Below are 22,668 nucleotides of genomic sequence, written 5' to 3'. Positions count from 1 at the left end.
AATTGAGACTCTGCATGCAGAATTCTGCAAAAATATCCTCCGTGTACAACGTAGAACACCAAATAATGCATGCAGAGCAGAATTAGGCCGATACCCACTAATTATCAAAATCCAGAAAAGAGCCGTTAAATTCTACAACCACCTAAAAGGAAGCGATTCCCAAACCTTCCATAACAAAGCCATCACCTACAGAGAGATGAACCTGGAGAAGAGTCCCCTAAGCAAGCTGGTCCTAGGGCTCTGTTCACAAACACAAACACACCCCACAGAGCCCCAGGACAACAGCACAATTAGACCCAACCAAATCATGAGAAAACAAAAAGATAATTACTTGACACATTGGAAAGAATTAACAAAAAAACAGAGCAAACTAGAATGCTATTTGGCCCTAAACAGAGAGTACACAGTGGCAGAATACCTGACCACTGTGACTGACCCAAACTTAAGGAAAGCTTTGACTATGTACAGACTCAGTGAGCATAGCCTTGCTATTGAGAAAGGCCGCCGTAGGCAGACATGGCTCTCAAGAGAAGACAGGCTATGTGCACACTGCCCACAAAATGAGGTGGAAACTGAGCTGCACTTCCTAACCTCCTGCCCAATGTATGACCATATTAGAGAGACATATTTCCCTCAGATTACACAGATCCACAAAGAATTCGAAAACAAATCCAATTTTGATAAACTCCCATATCTACTGGGTGAAATTCCACAGTGTGCCATCACAGCAGCAAGATTTGTGACCTGTTGCCACAAGAAAAGGGCAACCAGTGAAGAACAAACACCACTGTAAATACAACCCATATTTATGTTTATTTATTTTAACTTGTGTGCTTTAACCATTTGTACATTGTTACAACACTGCATATATATAATATGACATTTGTAATGTCTTTATTGTTTTGAAACTTCTGTATGTGTAATGTTTACTGTTCATTTTTATTGTTTATTTGACTTTTGTATATTACCTACCTCACTTGCTTTGGCAATGTTAACACATGTTTCCCATGCCAATAAAGCCCCTTGAATTGAATTGAATTGAATTGAGAGAGAGAGAGAGAGAGAGAGAGAGAGAGAGAGAGAGAGAGACAGAGAGACAGAGAGACAGAGAGACAGAGAGACAGAGAGACAGAGAGACAGAGAGAGAGAGAGAGACAGAGAGACGAGAGAGAGAGAGAGAGAGAGAGAGAGAGAGAGAGAGAGAGAGAGAGAGAGAGAGAGAGAGAGAGAGAGAGAGAGAGAGAGAGAGAGAGAGAGAGACAGAGAGACAGAGAGACAGAGAGACAGAGAGACAGAGAGACAGAGACAGAGAGAGAGACAGAGAGAGAGAGAGAGAGAGAGAGAGAGAGAGAGAGAGAGAGAGAGACAGAGAGAGAGAGAGAGAGAGAGAGACAGAGAGACAGAGAGAGAGAAATGTGCGATAGATGTATGTTTCTTTAACTGGCCAGCGAGGTGATGTAGTATTGATTGTGTCGGCAACAAGGTCCCTTTCTCATTAGCTTGTTCAATAAGAAATTAGGTGTGATGCAAACAGGGCCGGCTCGAGGCATAAGCCACATAAGCGGGCAGTCAGGTCATGTTGCCCAGCGGGCCCTGGCCTCATGGGGGCTTCCATTGATTTTGTTAGTCACTCTCAATCAGATATCATTAACATGGCATAAGTCTTGGTCAAATGTGTAGAATTCCAGGAAATATTCTTTAAAATGGCAACAACAAAAAAAAGTCTCTACACCCCATGGCAAAATCTGTAGAATTAAAGGAAATTTACTTTAAAACGTACATTTTTCTTTGCGAGATGGGGAGGCCACCCAAATCTTGTGTGTAGGGCCCCCAAAAAGGCTAGGGCCGGCCCTGGATGCAAACAGCCTCGGCACCAACCATTATCTATAACATTAAGGATTTAATCGAATCAGGCGTTGAGGTGAGACGGCAGGGCCAGGAACAGGAAGTGGTAGAGCCAATCAGTGAAGTGAGGCTACATGCATGCCAAATGGAACCCTATTCCCTTCATAGTGCACTGCTGGCACCCTATTCCCTTCATAGTGCACTGCTGGCACCCTATTCCCTTCATAGTGCACTGCTGGCACCCTATTCCCTTCATAGTGCACTGCTGGCACCCTATTCCCTTCATAGTGCACTGCTGGAACCCTATTCCCTTCATAGTGCACTGCTGGCACCCTATTCCCTTCATAGTGCACTGCTGGAACCCTATTCCCTTCATAGTGCACTAGTTTTGACCAGAGGTTCTTAAGTGCCCTGGACCAAAGTAGTGCACTATATACTGTGCAGTCGGAAAAGTATTCAGACTCCTTCCCTTTATCCACATTTAGTTACGTTACAGCCTTATTCTAAAACGGATTAAATAAAATAAAATCCTCAGCAATCTACACACAATACCCCATAATGACAAAAGCGAAAACAGGTTTTTAGCAATTTTTGCAATATATAAAAAGCAGAAATAGCTTATTTACAACAGTATTCAGCCCCTTTGCTATGAGACTCGAAATTGAGCTCAGGTGCATCCTGTTTCCATTGATCATCCTTGAGATGTTTCTACAACTTGCTTGGAGTCCACCTGTGGTAAATTCAATTGACTGGACATGATTTGTAAAGGCACACACCTGTCTCACCATACATGTAAAGGCACACACCTGTCTCACCATACATGTAAAGGCACACACCTGTCTCACCATACATGTAAAGGCACACACCTGTCTCACCATACATGTAAAGGCACACACCTGTCTCACCATACATGTAAAGGCACACACCTGTCTCACCATACATGTAAAGGCACACACCTGTCTCACCATACATGTAAAGGCCCACCTGTCTCACCATACATGTAAAGGCCCACACCTGTCTCACCATACATGTAAAGGCACACACCTGTCTCACCATACATGTAAAGGCACACACCTGTCTCACCATACATGTAAAGGCCCACACCTGTCTCACCATACATGTAAAGGCCCACACCTGTCTCACCATACATGCCCTCCATCTCACCTCACAGGGTTCCCCAGCCCACGTCCCCAGTTATTACAAGTATCGGTGCCGACTTGTGGACACCTAAAAAGCAACGTACTGCTCTGTTATGGACGTGTTCGTATTTAAAACACCTCTTAGCACCTCACACTGGTGCTGAACAGTCCAGAACAGGACACAGTCTGATACAGTTTGGAGTACGTGGCAGAACCAATACCTTTGAGTGGTTTTGTTTGTCCTATAACCCCCGCAGGAGCTCTACTTCCTGAGTCGGACAGATGATGTGCGTATCGAAAGGTACATATGTTCATCAATAAAAAGACCCAGATGATTAGAGTTGCTAGTGAACTCAAGATGTTCTTCACCAAAACAACATTGAAAAAGACCTCTATTAATAGCTGTTTATCTAAAATAATAAATGATCTGTCTGATTGTCTGGTTGATCATTAGTCTCCATCTTCTACACCAAGTCATTATCTGTGTTTTAGTCTGGTTGATCATTAGTCTCCATCTTCTACACCAAGTCTTATCTGTGTTTTAGTCTGGTTGATCATTAGTCTCCATCTTCTACACCAAGTCATTATCTGTGTTTTAGTCTGGTTGATCATTAGTCTCCATCTTGTACACCAAGTCATTATCTGTCTGGTTGATCATTAGACTCCATCTTCTGCACCAATTGACAACATAATTATAACATTCTGCAGGTTCAGTTTCTGACATCCAAATAATACAAGAGGGTTTTGACATGGTGTTTTCCAGTTTAGTTTTCAGGGAACATGTGTCTTTATACGATTATTCCTCAAGATACGACACATTTCCGTTACCTGAGAACAAACTAGCAAACCTCTTCTCCCACGTATTAATAAGTACCAGTGTAACATCAGAGTTCAGCCCCTCCTGCTCCTCCCTGACTTCCATTGGAATTATCTTATGTTGTTTTGGTCCTAAATTAGTTGTTTGGATTCAGAAGGATGTGTTGCCAATTGTTATTTCGGCTAACGAATTGGAAAAACTAGAATATGATAAGGGAATGTTATCAAATTTATTTCTATTTGAACCTGGTGTGAATGTAAATATATTCTATTTGAACCTGGTGTGAATGTAAATATATTCTATTTGAACCTGGTGTGAATGTAAATATATTCTATTTGAACCTGGTGTGAATGTAAATATATTCTATTTGAACCTGGTGTGAATGTAAATATATTCTATTTGAACCTGGTGTGAATGTAAATATATTCTATTTGAACCTGGTGTGAATGTAAATATATTTAAACTTTCCAAACAATCTACAACAATTCTATTTTACTGAGACTTTTAATGAAGATACAGATCAATATAATGCACACACACACACACACACACACACACACACACACACACACACACACACACACACACACACACACACACACACACACACACACACACACACACACACACACAGACACACACAGAGACACACAGACATACACACAGAGACACACACAGAGACAAACACACACACAGACTACAGTGCAGTACTTACATGTGGCTCACTGTGTATTAGTGCCTTACGTTCTGGCAGCTGTCTAGTCGTACTGAACTCCACCTTGGACGCTATGGTCTTCACCACCAGTTTAATGGGAGCATAGTCCTTGGCAGAAGACACATTAAAGGGGTAGGGCCCAGCCCCGGACCCCGAGTTAGGGACCGTAGAGAAATGATACGGGGACGGGGTCAAGAGGAGGCCCTTCTTGTCCCCAGTGAGGATATAGGAAGCCATGATGAGGAACATGACGGTGAGGCCGAACAGGAAGCTGTACAGTTTAACCTTCCTGAAGCAGGTCAGGGTGCTCGTACCACATCCCAGGGTGCACCAGGGTCGGTGGAGATGGATAGGGTCACGTTTCACCTCCAGCACCGCGAACAGGCTCATGGGGCTGTCGTCCACCTGTAGTTTCAGAGGTCTCTTCCTGTAGTCCTCCGTCGAGGAACACAACAGGGTGTATTCGTAGTCCATGTGTGTCATGGTGACAGAGAGGTGGGGTGATGGTGGGCTGGCTAGGTCTGAGGACCCACTGTGGTGGTGGGCTGGCTAGGTCTGAGGACCCACTGTGATGGTGGGCTGGCTAGGTCTGAGGACCCACTGTGATGGTGGGCTGGCTAGGTCTGAGGACCCACTGTGATGGTTGGGTGGTTGGGTCTGGGTGGTGGGGTGATGGGGTGATGGTGGGGTGATGGGGTCTGTGTGGTGGGGTGGTTGGGTCTGAAGACCCACTGTGGTGGCGGGGTGGTTGGGTCTGGGTGGTGGTGGGGTGATGGTGGGGTGGTGGAGGCCCGGCTAGGTTTACTCAGCCTCAGAGACTTGGTGGTGGAGGAGAAGGAGAGGTGGTGGGGGTGGTGGTGGAGCCAGTGAGATGGGAGGAAGAGTATGATGGTTGTGGCCCAGGACGATCATCCATGCTGGGTGCAGACAGACCACCTCCTCAACCACTACTGGAGACCTGGAAAGAGGAAGAAGAAGAAAGGGGATGGGTGACAGAGAAGGAGGAAGTGGACGTCCAGTAAAACTTCCTGTTTCCTCTTAAAAATGACTTTATACTGCAGTGTCTAGCTGATTCATCCCCAATCTAAACAATGACTTTATACTGCAGTGTCTAGCTGATTCATCCCCAATCTAAACAATGACTTTATACTGCAGTGTCTAGCTGATTCATCCCCAATCTAAACAATGACTTTATACTGCAGTGTCTAGCTGATTCATCCCCAATCTAAACAATGACTTTATACTGCAGTGTCTAGCTGATTCATCCCCAATCTAAACAATGACTTTATACTGCAGTGTCTAGCTGATTCATCCCCAATCTAAACAATGACTTTATACTGCAGTGTCTAGCTGATTCATCCCCAATCTAAAAAATGCAGGATTAAAAATAACCCAATCAGAACACACCCTGGGTTATTTAGTAACCCAGCACTGGGTCAATATTGGACAGAACACACCCTGGGTTATTTAGTAACCCAGCACTGGGTCAATATTGGACAGAACACACCCTGGGTTATTTAGTAACCCAGCACTGGGTCAATATTGGACAGAACACACCCTGGGTTATTTAGTAACCCAGCACTGGGTCAATATTGGACAGAACACATCCTGGGTTATTTAGTAACCCAGCACTGGGTCAATATTGGACAGAACACACCCTGGGTTATTTAGTAACCCAGAACTGGGTCAATATTGGACAGAACACACCCTGGGTTATTTAGTAACCCAGCACTGGGTCAATATTGGACAGAACACACCCTGGGTTATTTAGTAACCCAGCACTGGGTCAATATTGGACAGAACACACCCTGGGTTATTTAGTAACCCAGCACTGGGTCAATATTGGACAGAACACACCCTGGGTTATTTAGTAACTCAGCACTGGGTCAATATTGGACAGAACACACCCTGGGTTATTTAGTAACCCAGCACTGGGTCAATATTGGACAGAACACACCCTGGGTTATTTAGTAACCCAGCACTGGGTCAATATTGGACAGAACACACCCTGGGTTATTTAGTAACCCAGCACTGGGTCAATATTGGACAGAACACACCCTGGGTTATTTAGTAACCCAGCACTGGGTCAATATTGGACAGAACACACCCTGGGTTATTTAGTAACCCAGCACTGGGTCAATATTGGACAGAACACACCCTGGGTTATTTAGTAACCCAGCACTGGGTCAATATTGGACAGAACACACCCTGGGTTATTTAGTAACCCAGCACTGGGTCAATATTGGACAGAACACACCCTGGGTTATTTAGTAACCCAGCACTGGGTCAATATTGGACAGAACACACCCTGGTTTATTTAGTAACCCAGCACCGGGTCAATATTGGACAGAACACACCCTGGGTTATTTAGTAACCCAGCACCGGGTCAATATTGGACAGAACACACCCTGGGTTATTTAGTAACCCAGCACCGGGTCAATATTGGACAGAACACACCCTGGGTTATTTAGTAACCCAGCACCGGGTCAATATTGGACAGAACACACCCTGGGTTATTTAGTAACCCAGCACTGGGTCAATACTGGACAGAACACACCCTGGGTTATTTAGTAACCCAGCACTGGGTCAATATTGGACAGAACACACCCTGGGTTATAGACCCAGCCAGTTGGGTTGCAGGAATAACTAAACAAACATGGGTTCATTTAACCATCAGCTGGGTTTATTAACTTTCATGCTGGGTTGGCCTATCAGCTGGGTTTATTAACTTTCATGCTGGGTTGACCAATCAGCTGGGTTTATTAACTTTCATGCTGGGTTGGCCTATCAGCTGGGTTTATTAACTTTCATGCTGGGTTGACCTATCAGCTGGGTTTATTAACTTTCATGCTGAGTTGACCTATCAGCTGGGTATATTAACTTTCATGCTGGGTTGACCAATCAGCTGGGTATATTAACTTTCACGCTGGGTTGGCCTATCAGCTGGGTTTATTAACTTTCATGCTGAGTTGACCAATCAGCTGTGTCTTTTTTAATGTAATCCTTAGGTTGTTTTCAGGACGAAAGGCTTATTAGGGGCGTGGCTTTCAGCTAGATCTTATTGGCCACCGGTGAGCGTAAATGTAATTCCTGTTCATCAATGTTAAATTTACATACTGCAAATTCAAATGTTTTTTTGTTTTTTTACACACATTCTTCTATAATATTACTATGATTTATTACATATTATAATAATGTACACGAGACCTTATTGTTTCCAAACATTTACATGGGCTTTTAGGGAACTCATGCACTTCTGTAAACGTCATTGAATCTGCAAAAAAATGTCAATGTTCGACCTTAACGTGAAAACTATACAACAGAACAGATTAACAGGAATGGCATTTACTCTCATGGGTGGCACCAATAACCCAGCACCAATAACCCAGCACCAATAACCCAGCACCAATAACCCAGCACCAATAACCCAGCACCCAGCACCAATAACCCAGCACCAGTAACCCATCATTTTTTAGAGTGTAAAGCTGTTTGTGAACTGGAAGAGGAAGAATTGAATAAGTGTGAACAAAGAACTACGTCAAGTTTCATCACAGACTCTTCCACTGAAACTGACTGGCGACGTTTCCCCCTTTAAAATCAGTTGACTATTCCGTCTAATTCATCCTGATCCAAAGCAGTGGACGTGTCAATCACAACAACAGTGTCAAGTGTCAATCACTCAATCACAACAACAATGAAACACATTATACATTACATATTATACATTATACCTAATACATACATACACTTCCATTGTAGACCATCTGTTGTTCCTACTGAATCCATAACTAGAAAGCTCTCTCTCTCTGAGGCTACAGTCTGTCTCTGAGTCAGTCTAGTAAATCTCTCTCTCTCTCTCTCTCTGTCTAGTAAAGCTCTCTCTCTCTCTCTCTCTCTGAGTCAGTCTTGTCCTATCATAGTAGTAGCAGACGTAACAACAACATCCCAGAAGCTGTGATTGATGCAGATATTCCGCCACAGAGCGGATAGGGGTGTACTCAGGATGTTGGTGACATCCTGGTAAAAGTGCTGACTAGCGTTTATCTTATGCATCTGTGTGCGTGCGTGAGGGAGTGTATGCCTTGAGGGTGTGATTGTGTCTGTATGCTTGAGTCAGGAACCCGGTAACAGAGAGGGCAGCTTGCATTGAAACCTGCTGATTACATTAATATCAGACAACACGGGTACATTACTATCAGACAACATGGGTACATTACTATCAGACAACATGGGTACATTAATATCAGACAACATGGGTACATTACTATCAGACAACATGGGTACATTACTATCAGACAACATGGGTACATTAATATCAGACAACATGGGTACATTACTATCAGACAACATGGGTACATTAATATCAGACAACACAGGTACATTACTATCAGACAACACGGGTACATTACTATCAGACAACATGGGTACATTAATATCAGACAACACGGGTACATTACTATCAGACAACATGGGTACATTAATATCAGACAACATGGGTACATTACTATCAGACAACATGGGTACATTAATATCAGACAACATGGGTACATTACTATCAGACAACATGGGTACATTACTATCAGACAACATGGGTACATTAATATCAGACAACATGGGTACATTACTATCAGACAACATGGGTACATTAATATCAGACAACACGGGTACATTACTATCAGACAACACGGGTACATTACTATCAGACAACACGGGTACATTAATATCAGACAACACGGGTACATTACTATCAGACAACATGGGTACATTAATATCAGACAACATGGGTACATTACTATCAGACAACATGGGTACATTAATATCAGACAACACGGGTACATTACTATCAGACAACACGGGTACATTACTATCAGACAACATGGGTACATTAATATCAGACAACACGGGTACATTAATATCAGACAACATGGGTACATTACTATCAGACAACATGGGTACATTACTATCAGACAACACGGGTACATTACTATCAGACAACACGGGTACATTACTATCAGACAACACGGGTAAATTAGTATCAGACAACATGGGTACATTAATATCAGACAACATGGGTACATTAATATCAGACAACATGGGTACATTAATATCAGACAACACGGGTAAATTAGTATCAGACAACACGGGTACATTAATATCAGACAACACGTGTACATTAATATCAGACAACACGGGTACATTAATATCAGACAACACGGGTACATTAATATCAGACAACACGGGTACATTAATATCAGACAACACGGGTACATTAATATCAGACAACACGGGTACATTAATATCAGACAACACGGGTACATTAATATCAGACAACATGGGTACATTAATATCAGACAACACGGGTACATTAATATCAGACAACACGGGTACATTAATATCAGACAACACGGGTACATTAATATCAGACAACACGGGTACATTAATATCAGACAACACGGGTACATTAATATCAGACAACATGGGTACATTAATATCAGACAACATGGGTACATTACTATCAGACAACACGGGTACATTAATATCAGACAACATGGGTACATTAATATCAGACAACATGGGTACATTAATATCAGACAACACTTTATAAGGTTGCAGGAAATACTTTATAAGGTGGCAGGAAATACTTTATAAGGTGGCAGGAAATACTTTATAAGGTTGCAGGAAATACTTTATAAGGTTGCAGGAAATACTTTATAAGGTTGCAGGAAATACTTTATAAGGCTGCAGGAAATACTTTATAAGGTGGCAGGAAATACTTTATAAGGTTGCAGGAAATACTTTATAAGGCTGCAGGAAGCTCAATACATTTTTGGATATTGTTGATTTACGGCATTATAACACCTGTTACGAGCTGTCACAACAACTCCTAGTGTTACCAATATGACTTTGTTATAGAAAGAGTGTTGTCGAAAGAGAACATAAAACATCACGTTGGAAAGTTACTGCCTCCACACACTGTACTATACTATAGGTTATACCCAAAACAGACATAACAGATAGAGAGAGAGCAAAGAGAGAGAGAGAGGGGGAGGGGAGAGGGAGGGAAGAGAGCGAGAGAGAGAGAGAGCGAGAGCGAGAGCGAGAGCGAGAGCGAGAGAGAGAGAGTGGAGCACAGTGAGGAGAGAGAGAGAGAGAGAGAGAGAGAGAGAGAGAGAGAGAGAGAGAGAGAGAGAGAGAGAGAGAGAGAGTGGAGCACAGTGAGGAGAGAGAGAGAGAGAGAGAGGAGCACAGTGAGGAGAGAGTGGAGCACAGTGAGGAGAGAGAGAGAGAGAGAGAGTGGAGCACAGTGAGGAGAGAGAGAGAGAGACTAGAGCACAGTGAGGAGAGAGAGTGAGAGACTGGAGCACAGTGAGGAGAGAGAGAGAGAGACTGGAGCACAGTGAGGAGAGAGAGAGAGAGACTGGAGCACAGTGAGGAGAGAGAGAGAGAAAGAGAGAAAGAGAGAAAGAAAGAGAGAAAGAGAGAGAGAAAGAGAGAAAGAAAGAGAGAGAGAGAGAGAGAGAGAGAGAGAGAGAGAGAGAGAGAGAGAGAGAGAGAGAGAGAGAGAGAGAGAGAGAGAGAGAGAGAGAGAGAGAGAGAGAGAGAGAGAGATTTCACAAAATGGGACAAACACCAAATTGAGACTCTGCATGCAGAATTCTGCAAAAATATCCTCCGTGTACAACGTAGAACACCAAATAATGCATGCAGAGCAGAATTAGGCCGATACCCAATAATTATCAAAATCCAGAAAAGAGCCGTTAAATTCTACAACCACCTAAAAGGAAGCGATTCCCAAACCTTCCATAACAAAGCAATCACCTACAGAGAGATGAACCTGGAGAAGAGTCCCCTAAGCAAGCTGGTCCTGGGGCTCTGTTCACAAACACACCCCACAGAGCCCCAGGACAACAGCACAATTAGACCCAACCAAATCATGAGAAAACAAAAAGATAATTACTTGACACATTGGAAAGAATTAACAAACAAACAGAGCAAACTAGAATGCTATTTGGCCCTAAACAGAGAGTACACAGTGGCAGAATACCTGACCACTGTGACTGACCCAAACTTAAGGAAAGCTTTGACTATGTACAGACTCAGTGAGCATAGCCTTGCTATTGAGAAAGGCCGCCGTAGGCAGACATGGCTCTCAAGAGAAGACAGGCTATGTGCTCACTGCCCACAAAATGAGGTGGAAACTGAGCTGCACTTCCTAACCTCCTGCCCAATGTATGACCATATTAGAGACACATATTTCCCTCAGATCACACAGATCCACAAAGAATTCGAAAACAAATCCAATTTTGATAAACTCCCATATCTACTGGGTGAAATTCCACAGTGTGCCATCACAGCAGCAAGATTTGTGACCTGTTGCCACAAGAAAAGGGCAACCAGTGAAGAACAAACACCATTGTAAATACAACCCATATTTATGTTTATTTATTTTAACTTGTGTGCTTTAACCATTTATACATTGCTACAACACTGTATATATATAATATGACATTTGTAATGTCTTTATTGCTTTGAAACTTCTGTATGTGTAATGTTTACTGTTAATTTTTATTGTTTATTTCACTTTTGTATATTATCTACCTCACTTGCTTTGGCAATGTTAACACATGTTTCCCATGCCAATAAAGCCCCTTGAATTGAATTGAATTTAATTGAGAGAGAGAGAGAGAGAGAGAGAGAGAGGAGGATAGGGAATTATTATTTTTTATTTTTTTAAGGTAGTTTTATCTTTTCCCAGCATGCAGTTGTAAGTCAACGACAACACAAGGAGGTCTGTAAGGATTAGGACGACTTTTTAGCAATTTCCTGTTAATCAGTTACAGTACAGTTTGTTTTCTCTCTCTCTCACTCTCTCACTCTCTCACTCACTGTGCTCCAGTCTCTCTCTCACTGTGCACGTCTCTCTCTCTCTCTTTCGCCCCTGTCTCTCTCTCTCTCTCTCTCTCTTCGCCCCCTCTCTTTCTCTTTCCCCCTCTCTCTCTCTCTCGCCCCGCCCCCTCTCTCTCTTCGCCCCCTCTCTCTCTTCGCCCCCTCTCTCTCTCAGAGAGTATAGCCTTGAAGGATTTGTCTATTGCTTTGAATACAACAAGCAGTGTCATTATCAGGTCCAACTGCAGCCCAGCCCGCCCATGCCGTTAATATTCTTTACCAAAGGATTGAGGAAGTGGGTTCTCTTTCTTGTTGCCCTGGTGTTAAATGTGTACCAGAGTTTAGATCGTACAGTACCGTAAACTCCCTCCACAGCTTCACATTTTAAAATAAATAAAATACATTTTAGTCATTTAGGAGACGCTGTTATCCAGAGCGACTTACAGGATAATTGAGGTGCAGTGCCTGGCTCAAGGGCTCAATAACATATTTTCACCTAGCCGGCTCCAGGATTCGAACCATCGACCTTTTGGTTACTGGCCCACCACTCGGCTACCTTCAACCCACTGGCGGAATAGGGTGTCATTTGGAACACATCCCCTGTCTCTTCCTGAAGGGAGACAGACCCTAGACGAGAGAAGGCTGTTCCACAAAGCTAGTTGATTCCCTCTCCCCGTCCATCCTGTGTTTGTGTTTGTGTGTGTGTGACAGGCTACACACAAATGTTTAAATCGTTTTTTTTGTACATATTGTATTTTTTTTACTCCTTTTTTCTCCCCAATTTCATGGTATCCAATTGGTTGTTACAGTCTTGTCTCATCGCTGCAACTCCAGTACGGACTCGGGAACGGACTCGGGAATGGCCAGGTGCTAGTGCACGATGGGACAGGAACCTCCCTGCCGGCCAAATCCCGCCCTAACCCGGACGACGCTGGGCCAATTGTGCGCCGCCCCATGGATCTCCTGGTCACGGCCGGCTGCGACAGAGCCTGGACTCAAACCAGGTTCTCTAGTGGCACAGCTAGCACTACGATGCAGCACCTTAGACCACAGCACCACTCAGGAGGCCCATGTAAAGGGGTCTCTAATGAGGTATCAATACCACTGCTATCTGTTATCACCACACTGAGGATGTAAAGGTGTAATGAGGTATCAATACCACAGCTATCTGCTATCTCTACTATCTCTCCTGTCTCTCCTGTCTCTACGGTCTCTACGGTCTCTACGGTCTCTACGGTCGCTCCTGTCTCTACGGTCTCTACGGTCTCTACGGTCTCTACGGTCTCTACGGTCTCTACGGTCTCTACGGTCGCTACTGTCGCTCCGGTCGCTCCGGTCTCTACGGTCTCTACGGTCTCTACGGTCTCTACGGTCGCTCCTGTCGCTCCGGTCGCTCCGGTCTCTACGGTCTCTACGGTCTCTACGGTCTCTACGGTCTCTACGGTCGCTCCTGTCGCTCCTGTCGCTCCTGTCTCTACGGTCTCTACGGTCTCTACGGTCTCTACGGTCTCTACGGTCTCTACGGTCTCTACGGTCTCTACGGTCTCTACGGTCTCTACGGTCTCTACGGTCGCTCCTGTCGCTCCTGTCGCTCTTGATATTCTTCAACTGTTTCAATGTTTTACTTTCTCTAGACTGGAGTGTTCCTGTAGTTCTATGTGTTGATCTATCTCTAGACTGGAGTGTTCCTGTAGTTCTATGTGTTGATCTATCACTAGACTGGAGTGTTCCTGTAGTTATATGTGTTGATCTATCACTAGACTGGAGTGTTCCTGTAGTTCTATGTGTTGATCTATCACTAGACTGGAGTGTTCCTGTAGTTATATGTGTTGATCTATCTCTAGACTGGAGTGTTCCTGTAGTTCTATGTGTTGATCTATCTCTAGACTGGAGTGTTCCTGTAGTTATATGTGTTGATCTATCTCTAGACTGGAGTGTTCCTGTAGTTCTATGTGTTGATCTATCACTAGACTGGAGTGTTCCTGTAGTTATATGTGTTGATCTATCTCTAGACTGAAGTGTTCCTGTAGTTCTATGTGTTGATCTATCTCTAGAATGGAGTGTTCCTGTAGTTATATGTGTTGATCTATCTCTAGAATGGAGTGTTCCTGTAGTTATTATATGTGTTCATCTATCTCTAGACTGGAGTGTTCCTGTAGTTATATGTGTTGATCTATCTCTAGACTGGAGTGTTCCCTGGATGGAAAGACGGAACAGACCAGAGAGAGACATGGAGGTAGAGAGAGAGAGGGCTGACTGGATGGAGAGATGGAACAGACCAGAGAGAGACAGGGATGGAGGTAGAGAGAGAGAGAGAGAGAGAGAGGGCTGACTGGATGGAGAGATGGAACAGACCAGAGAGAGACAGGGATGGAGGTAAAGAGAGAGAGGGCTGACTGGATGGAGAGATGGAACAGACCAGAGAGAGACAGGGATGGAGAGAGAGAGAGAGAGAGAGAGAGAGAGGGCTGACTGGATGGAGAGATGGAACAGACCAGAGAGAGACAGGGATGGAGGTAGAGAGAGAGAGAGAGGACTGACTGGATGGAGAGATGGAACAGACCAGAGAGAGACAGGGATGGAGGTAGAAAGAGAGAGAGAGGACTCACTGGATGGAGAGATGGAACAGACCAGAGAGAGACAGGGATGGAGGTAAAGAGAGAGAGAGGATCTATATTATCTATGGACCACTGTTGATCCATGGGACTGCTCAGTGCTAGATAGATAGAGGGCTTTCCTTCCATCTATGGACCACTGTGTGATCTGGGGGCTGCTCAGTGCTAGATAGATAGAGGGCTTTCCTTCCATCTATGGACCACTGTGTGATCTGGGGGCTGCTCAGTGCTAGATAGATACAGGGCTTTCCTTCCATCTATGGACCACTGTGTGATCTGGGGGCTGCTGAGTGAGAAATATGATTTTCTGATAACAATAATCCTTTATCCAGCAGGCTTCACCAGGGTATCTCCCACAGTCCTCTCTGGCAGGAGACAGGGGCTCACATACAGTACAGAACAGCACAGTGTAGTCTAGTACCTTCCAGAATGCTTACATTTGTTCTAGAATGTAGTTCTCAGAGACAGGATAGTAACAGACTACTGTTAGAATGTAGTTCTCAGAGACAGGATAGTAACAGGCTACTGTTAGAATGTAGTTCTCAGAGACAGGATAGTAACAGACTACTGTTAGAATGTAGTTCTCAGAGACAGGATAGTAACAGACTACTGTTAGAATGTAGTTCTCAGAGACATGATAGTAACAGGCTACTGTTAGAATGTAGTTCTCAGAGACAGGATAGTAACAGACTACTGTTAGAATGTAGTTCTCAGAGACAGGATAGTAACAGACTACTGTTAGAATGTAGTTCTCAGAGACAGGATAGTAACAGACTACTGTTAGAATGTAGTTCTCAGAGACAGGATAGTAACAGACTACTGTTAGAATGTAGTTCTCAGAGACAGGATAGTAACAGACTACTGTTAGAATGTAGTTCTCAGAGACAGGATAGTAACAGGCTACTGTTAGAATGTAGTTCTCAGAGACAGGATAGTAACAGACTACTGTTAGAATGTAGTTCTCAGAGACATGATAGTAACAGGCTACTGTTAGAATGTAGTTCTCAGAGACAGGATAGTAACAGACTACTGTTAGAATGTAGTTCTCAGAGACAGGATAGTAACAGACTACTGTTAGAATGTAGTTCTCAGAGACAGGATAGTAACAGACTACTGTTAGAATGTAGTTCTCAGAGACAGGATAGTAACAGACTACTGTTAGAATGTAGTTCTCAGAGACAGGATAGTAACAGACTACTGTTAGAATGTAGTTCTCAGAGACAGGATAGTAACAGACTACTGTTAGAATGTAGTTCTCAGAGACAGGATAGTAACAGGCTACTGTTAGAATGTAGTTCTCAGAGACATGCAGTAACAGGCTACTGTTAGAATGTAGTTCTCAGAGACAGGATAGTAACAGACTACTGTTAGAATGTAATTCTCAGAGACAGGATAGTAACAGACTACTGTTAGAATGTAGTTCTCAGAGACAGGATAGTAACAAACTACTGTTAGAATGTAGTTCTCAGAGACAGGATAGTAACAGACTACTGTTAGAATGTAGTTCTCAGAGACAGGATAGTAACAGACTACTGTTAGAATGTAGTTCTCAGAGACAGGATAGTAACAGGCTACTGTTAGAATGTAGTTCTCAGAGACAGGATAGTAACAGACTACTGTTAGAATGTAGTTCTCAGAGACATGACAGTAACAGACTACTGTTAGAATGTAGTTCTCAGAGACAGGATAGTAACAGGCTACTGTTAGAATGTAGTTCTCAGAGACATGATAGTAACAGACTACTGTTAGAATGTAGTTCTCAGAGACAGGATAGTAACAGACTACTGTTAGAATGTAGTTCTCAGAGACAGGATAGTAACAGGCTACTGTTAGAATGTAGTTCTCAGAGACATGATAGTAACAGACTACTGTTAGAATGTAGTTCTCAGAGACAGGATATCTGAAGGACACTACTTCTAGTGATATGAGGATATCTGAAGGACACTACTTCTAGTGATATGAGGATATCTGAAGGACACTACTTCTAGTGATATGAGGATATCTAAAGGACACTACTTCTAGTGATGAGGATATCTGAAGGACACTACTTCTAGTGATGAGGATATCTGAAGGACACTACTTCTAGTGATGAGGATATCTGAAGGACACTACTTCTAGTGATGAGGATATCTGAAGGACACTACTTCTAGTGATATGAGGATATCTGAAGGACACTACTTCTAGTGATATGAGGATATCTGAAGGACACTACTTCTAGTGATGAGGATATCTAAAGGACACTACTTCTAGTGATATGAGGATACCTGAAGGACACTACTTCTAGTGATATGAGGATATCTGAAGGACACTACTTCTAGTGATATGAGGATATCTGAAGGACACTACTACTAGTGATGAGGATATCTAAAGGACACTACTTCTAGTGATATGAGGATACCTGAAGGACACTACTTCTAGTGATGAGGATATCTAAAGGACACTACTTCTAGTGATGAGGATATCTAAAGGACACTACTTCTAGTGATATGAGGATATCTGAAGGACACTACTTCTAGTGGTGAGGATATCTGAAGGACACTACTACTAGTGATATGAGGATATCTAAAGGACACTACTTCTAGTGATATGAGGATATCTGAAGGACACTACTACTAGTGGTGAGGATATCTGAAGGACACTACTACTAGTGATATGAGGATATCTAAAGGACACTACTTCTAGTGATGAGGATATCTGAAGGACACTTCTAGTGATATGAGGATATCTGAAGGACACTACTACTAGTGATATGAGGATATCTGAAGGACACTATTTCTAGTGATGAGGATATCTAAAGGACACTTCTAGTGATATGAGGATATCTGAAGGACACTACTTCTAGTGATGAGGATATCTGAAGGACACTACTACTAGTGATATGAGGATATCTGAAGGACACTACTTCTAGTGATATGAGGATATCTGAAGGACACTACTTCTAGTGCTGAGGATATCTAAAGGACACTACTTCTAGTGATATGAGGATATCTGAAGGACACTACTTCTAGTGATATGAGGATATCTGAAGGACACTACTAGTGATGAGGATATCTAAAGGACACTTCTAGTGATATGAGGATATCTGAAGGACACTACTTCTAGTGGTGAGGATATCTGAAGGACACTTCTAGTGATATGAGGATATCTGAAGGACACTACTTCTAGTGATGAGGATATCTAAAGAACACTACTTCTAGTGATGAGGATATCTAAAGGACACTACTTCTAGTGATATGAGGATATCTGAAGGACACTACTAGTGATGAGGATATCTAAAGGACACTTCTAGTGATATGAGGATATCTGAAGGACACTACTTCTAGTGATGAGGATATCTAAAGGACACTACTTCTAGTGATGAGGATATCTAAAGGACACTACTTCTAGTGATATGAGGATATCTGAAGGACACTACGAGTGATGAGGATATCTAAAGGACACTACTTCTAGTGATGAGGATATCTAAAGGACACTTCTAGTGATATGAGGATATCTAAAGGACACTACTTCTAGTGATGAGGATATCTGAAGGACACTACTAGTGATATGAGGATATCTAAAGGACACTACTAGTGATATGAGGATATCTGAAGGACACTACTTCTAGTGATATGAGGATATCTAAAGGACACTACTTCTAGTGATATGAGGATATATGTAGGACACTACTAGTGATGAGGATATCTGAAGGACACTACTTCTAGTGATATGAGGATATCTAAAGGACACTACTTCTAGTGATGAGGATATCTGAAGGACACTACTAGTGATATGAGGATATCTAAAGGACACTACTAGTGATATGAGGATATCTGAAGGACACTACTTCTAGTGATATGAGGATATCTAAAGGACACTACTTCTAGTGATATGAGGATATATGTAGGACACTACTAGTGATGAGGATATCTGAAGGACACTACTTCTAGTGATATGAGGATATCTGAAGGACACTACTACTAGTGATGAGGATATCTGAAGGACACTTCTAGTGATATGAGGATATCTGAAGGACACTACTACTAGTGATATGAGGATATCTGAAGGACACTACTTCTAGTGATGAGGATATCTGAAGGACACTACTACTAGTGATATGAGGATATCTGAAGGACACTACTTCTAGTGATATGAGGATATCTGAAGGACACTACTTCTAGTGCTGAGGATATCTAAAGGACACTACTTCTAGTGATATGAGGATATCTGAAGGACACTACTTCTAGTGATATGAGGATATCTGAAGGACACTACTAGTGATGAGGATATCTAAAGGACACTTCTAGTGATATGAGGATATCTGAAGGACACTACTTCTAGTGGTGAGGATATCTGAAGGACACTTCTAGTGATATGAGGATATCTGAAGGACACTACTTCTAGTGATGAGGATATCTAAAGGACACTACTTCTAGTGATGAGGATATCTAAAGGACACTACTTCTAGTGATGAGGATATCTAAAGGACACTACTTCTAGTGATATGAGGATATCTGAAGGACACTTCTAGTGATATGAGGATATCTGAAGGACACTACTTCTAGTGATGAGGATATCTAAAGGACACTACTTCTAGTGATGAGGATATCTAAAGGACACTACTTCTAGTGATATGAGGATATCTGAAGGACACTACTAGTGATGAGGATATCTAAAGGACACTTCTAGTGATATGAGGATATCTGAAGGACACTACTTCTAGTGATGAGGATATCTAAAGGACACTACTTCTAGTGATGAGGATATCTAAAGGACACTACTTCTAGTGATATGAGGATATCTGAAGGACACTACGAGTGATGAGGATATCTAAAGGACACTACTTCTAGTGATGAGGATATCTAAAGGACACTTCTAGTGATATGAGGATATCTAAAGGACACTACTTCTAGTGATGAGGATATCTGAAGGACACTACTAGTGATATGAGGATATCTAAAGGACACTACTAGTGATATGAGGATATCTGAAGGACACTACTTCTAGTGATATGAGGATATCTAAAGGACACTACTTCTAGTGATATGAGGATATATGTAGGACACTACTAGTGATGAGGATATCTGAAGGACACTACTTCTAGTGATATGAGGATATCTAAAGGACACTACTTCTAGTGATGAGGATATCTGAAGGACACTACTAGTGATATGAGGATATCTAAAGGACACTACTAGTGATATGAGGATATCTGAAGGACACTACTTCTAGTGATATGAGGATATCTAAAGGACACTACTTCTAGTGATATGAGGATATATGTAGGACACTACTAGTGATGAGGATATCTGAAGGACACTACTTCTAGTGATATGAGGATATCTAAAGGACACTTCTAGTGATGAGGATATCTGAAGGACACTACTTCTAGTGATATGAGGATATCTGAAGGACACTACTAGTGATGAGGATATCTAAAGGACACTACTAGTGATGAGGATATCTAAAGGACACTACTAGTGATGAGGATATCTGAAGGACACTACTAGTGATGAGGATATCTAAAGGACACTACTAGTGATGAGGATATCTGAAGGACACTACTAGTGATGAGGATATCTGAAGGACACTACTAGTGATGAGGATATCTGAAGGACACTACTAGTGATGAGGATATCTAAAGGACACTACTAGTGATGAGGATATCTGAAGGACACTACTTCTAGTGATATGAGGATATCTGAAGGACACTACTTCAGATATGATTCATTACAGACAGGATTGAACCAGTCTGGGCAGAGGGATGGAGTGTGATATGGGTGATCTGAGCCTACTAATCACACAGTAGTTGAGTGTCTGCCACTTGGTCATGGCTAAGTAGATGAGACCAACAGCTGCGTCGTCATATCAATAAAATCAAATGTTATTTGTCCCACTACTTACGAGCCCTTTCCAACGATGCGGAGTGATCCTCACTTCTGTTTCACAGAACACTCACAGTCGTTAACCATCTAGATGAGGCCTCCTCCACGGGAGTCACACACACACACACACACACACCCACGGGGGCACAGACACGAGCGTGAGATCATGCATCACTTATGACACCAAATGAATGAGCTGATCTGATTGGCAGAAAGATAATAAACAGCCAATGAAATCCTATGACACTTTTATCTCTCTCTCTCTCTCTCTCTCTCTCTCTCTCTCTCTCTCTCTCTCTCTCTCTCTCTCTCTCTCTCTCTCTCTCTCTCTCTCTCTCTCTCTCTCTCTCTCTCTCTCTCTCTCTCTCTCTCTCTCTCTCTCTCTCTCTCTCTCTCTCTCTCTCTCTCTCTCTCTCTCTCTCTCTCTCTCTCTCTCTCATGTTCATGTCTTTCTCCACACGTCACCTCACGTCTCTGTACACCACCCAGTGTAATTAAAATAAAGGGATTCTAGTGGAATAAACAGTGTTTATGCTGAAGGGGTGAATACATCCCACTGAGGCATGAAATTAATTAGACAACAGCATACAGGAGCACAACAGAGAAGAGAGAACAGAACAGAGAACAGAGAACAGAACAGAGAAAGAGAACAGAACAGAGAACAGAACAGAGAAAGAGAACAGAGAAAGAGAACAGAACAGAGAACAGAACAGAGAAAGAGAACAGAACAGAGAACAGAGAACAGAACAGAGAACAGAGAACAGAAAAGAGAACAGAACAGAGAACAGAACAGAACAGAGAACAGAACAGAGAAAGAGAACAGAACAGAGAACAGAACAGAGAAAGAGAACAGAACAGAGAACAGAACAGAGAAAGAGAACAGAACAGAGAACAGAGAACAGAACAGAGAACAGAGAACAGAAAAGAGAACAGAACAGAGAACAGAACAGAACAGAGAACAGAACAGAGAACCTGGCCTGAGGCTCCGTCAAACCGTCATCCGTCACAGTCGGGTGAAATCCATCATGATATCTACGTTACACAACTCAAGGCTGGAGATCAATATTCCTGATGGTGGCTCAGCTGGAGATCAATATTCCTCACGATGGCTCAGCTGGAGATCAATATTCCTGATGGTGGCTCAGCTGGAGATCAATATTCCTCACGGTGGCTCAGCTGGAGATCAATATTCCTGACGGTGGCTCAGCTGGAGATCAATATTCCTCACGGTGGCTCAGCTGGAGATCAATATTCCTCACGGTGGCTCAGCTGGAGATCAATATTCCTGACGGTGGCTCAGCTGGAGATCAATATTCCTGACGGTGGCTCAGCTGGAGATCAATATTCCTGACGGTGGCTCAGCTGGAGATCAATATTCCTCACGGTGGCTCAGCTGGAGATCAATATTCCTCACGGTGGCTCAGCTGGAGATCAATATTCCTCACGGTGGCTCAGCTGGAGATCAATATTCCTGACGGTGGCTCAGCTGGAGATCAATATTCCTGACGGTGGCTCAGCTGGAGATCAATATTCCTCACGGTGGCTCAGCTGGAGATCAATATTCCTCACGGTGGCTCAGCTGGAGATCAATATTCCTCACGGTGGCTCAGCTGGAGATCAATATTCCTCATGGTGGCTCAGCTGGAGATCAATATTCCTCACGGTGGCTCAGCTGGAGATCAATATTCCTCACGGTGGCTCAGCTGGAGATCAATATTCCTCACGGTGGCTCAGCTGGAGATCAATATTCCTCACGGTGGCTCAGCTGGAGATCAATATTCCTGAC

General features: G+C 42.9%; 1 protein-coding gene across 3 annotated transcripts in view; it reads right to left on the bottom strand.

Moving 5' to 3' along the window:
• The window catches only part of chst15 (carbohydrate (N-acetylgalactosamine 4-sulfate 6-O) sulfotransferase 15), a 112,096-nt gene that overhangs the window by 28,980 nt on the left and 60,448 nt on the right, over window positions 1-22,668 (bottom strand). Inside the window, exons 1-2 of one of the 3 annotated variants that reach the window (XM_071394697.1) lie at window positions 8,259-8,369; window positions 4,517-5,474 (exon numbers count right to left, since the gene is read on the bottom strand). In XM_071394697.1, the coding sequence (XP_071250798.1) occupies window positions 4,517-4,999 (483 nt within the window). In that variant the 5' untranslated portion in view covers window positions 5,000-5,474; window positions 8,259-8,369. Of the gene's footprint in view, window positions 1-4,516; window positions 5,475-8,258; window positions 8,370-22,668 lie in introns of those variants that run through there. The other 2 variants (XM_071394696.1, XM_071394695.1) reach the window with 2 other exon arrangements.

The sequence above is a fragment of the Salvelinus alpinus genome, chromosome 3, assembly GCF_045679555.1.
Source record: "Salvelinus alpinus chromosome 3, SLU_Salpinus.1, whole genome shotgun sequence".
Lineage (NCBI taxonomy): Eukaryota > Metazoa > Chordata > Actinopteri > Salmoniformes > Salmonidae > Salvelinus > Salvelinus alpinus.
The sequence above is the reverse complement of the archived record's forward strand: the minus strand, read 5'-3'. Positions and strand labels throughout refer to the sequence as shown.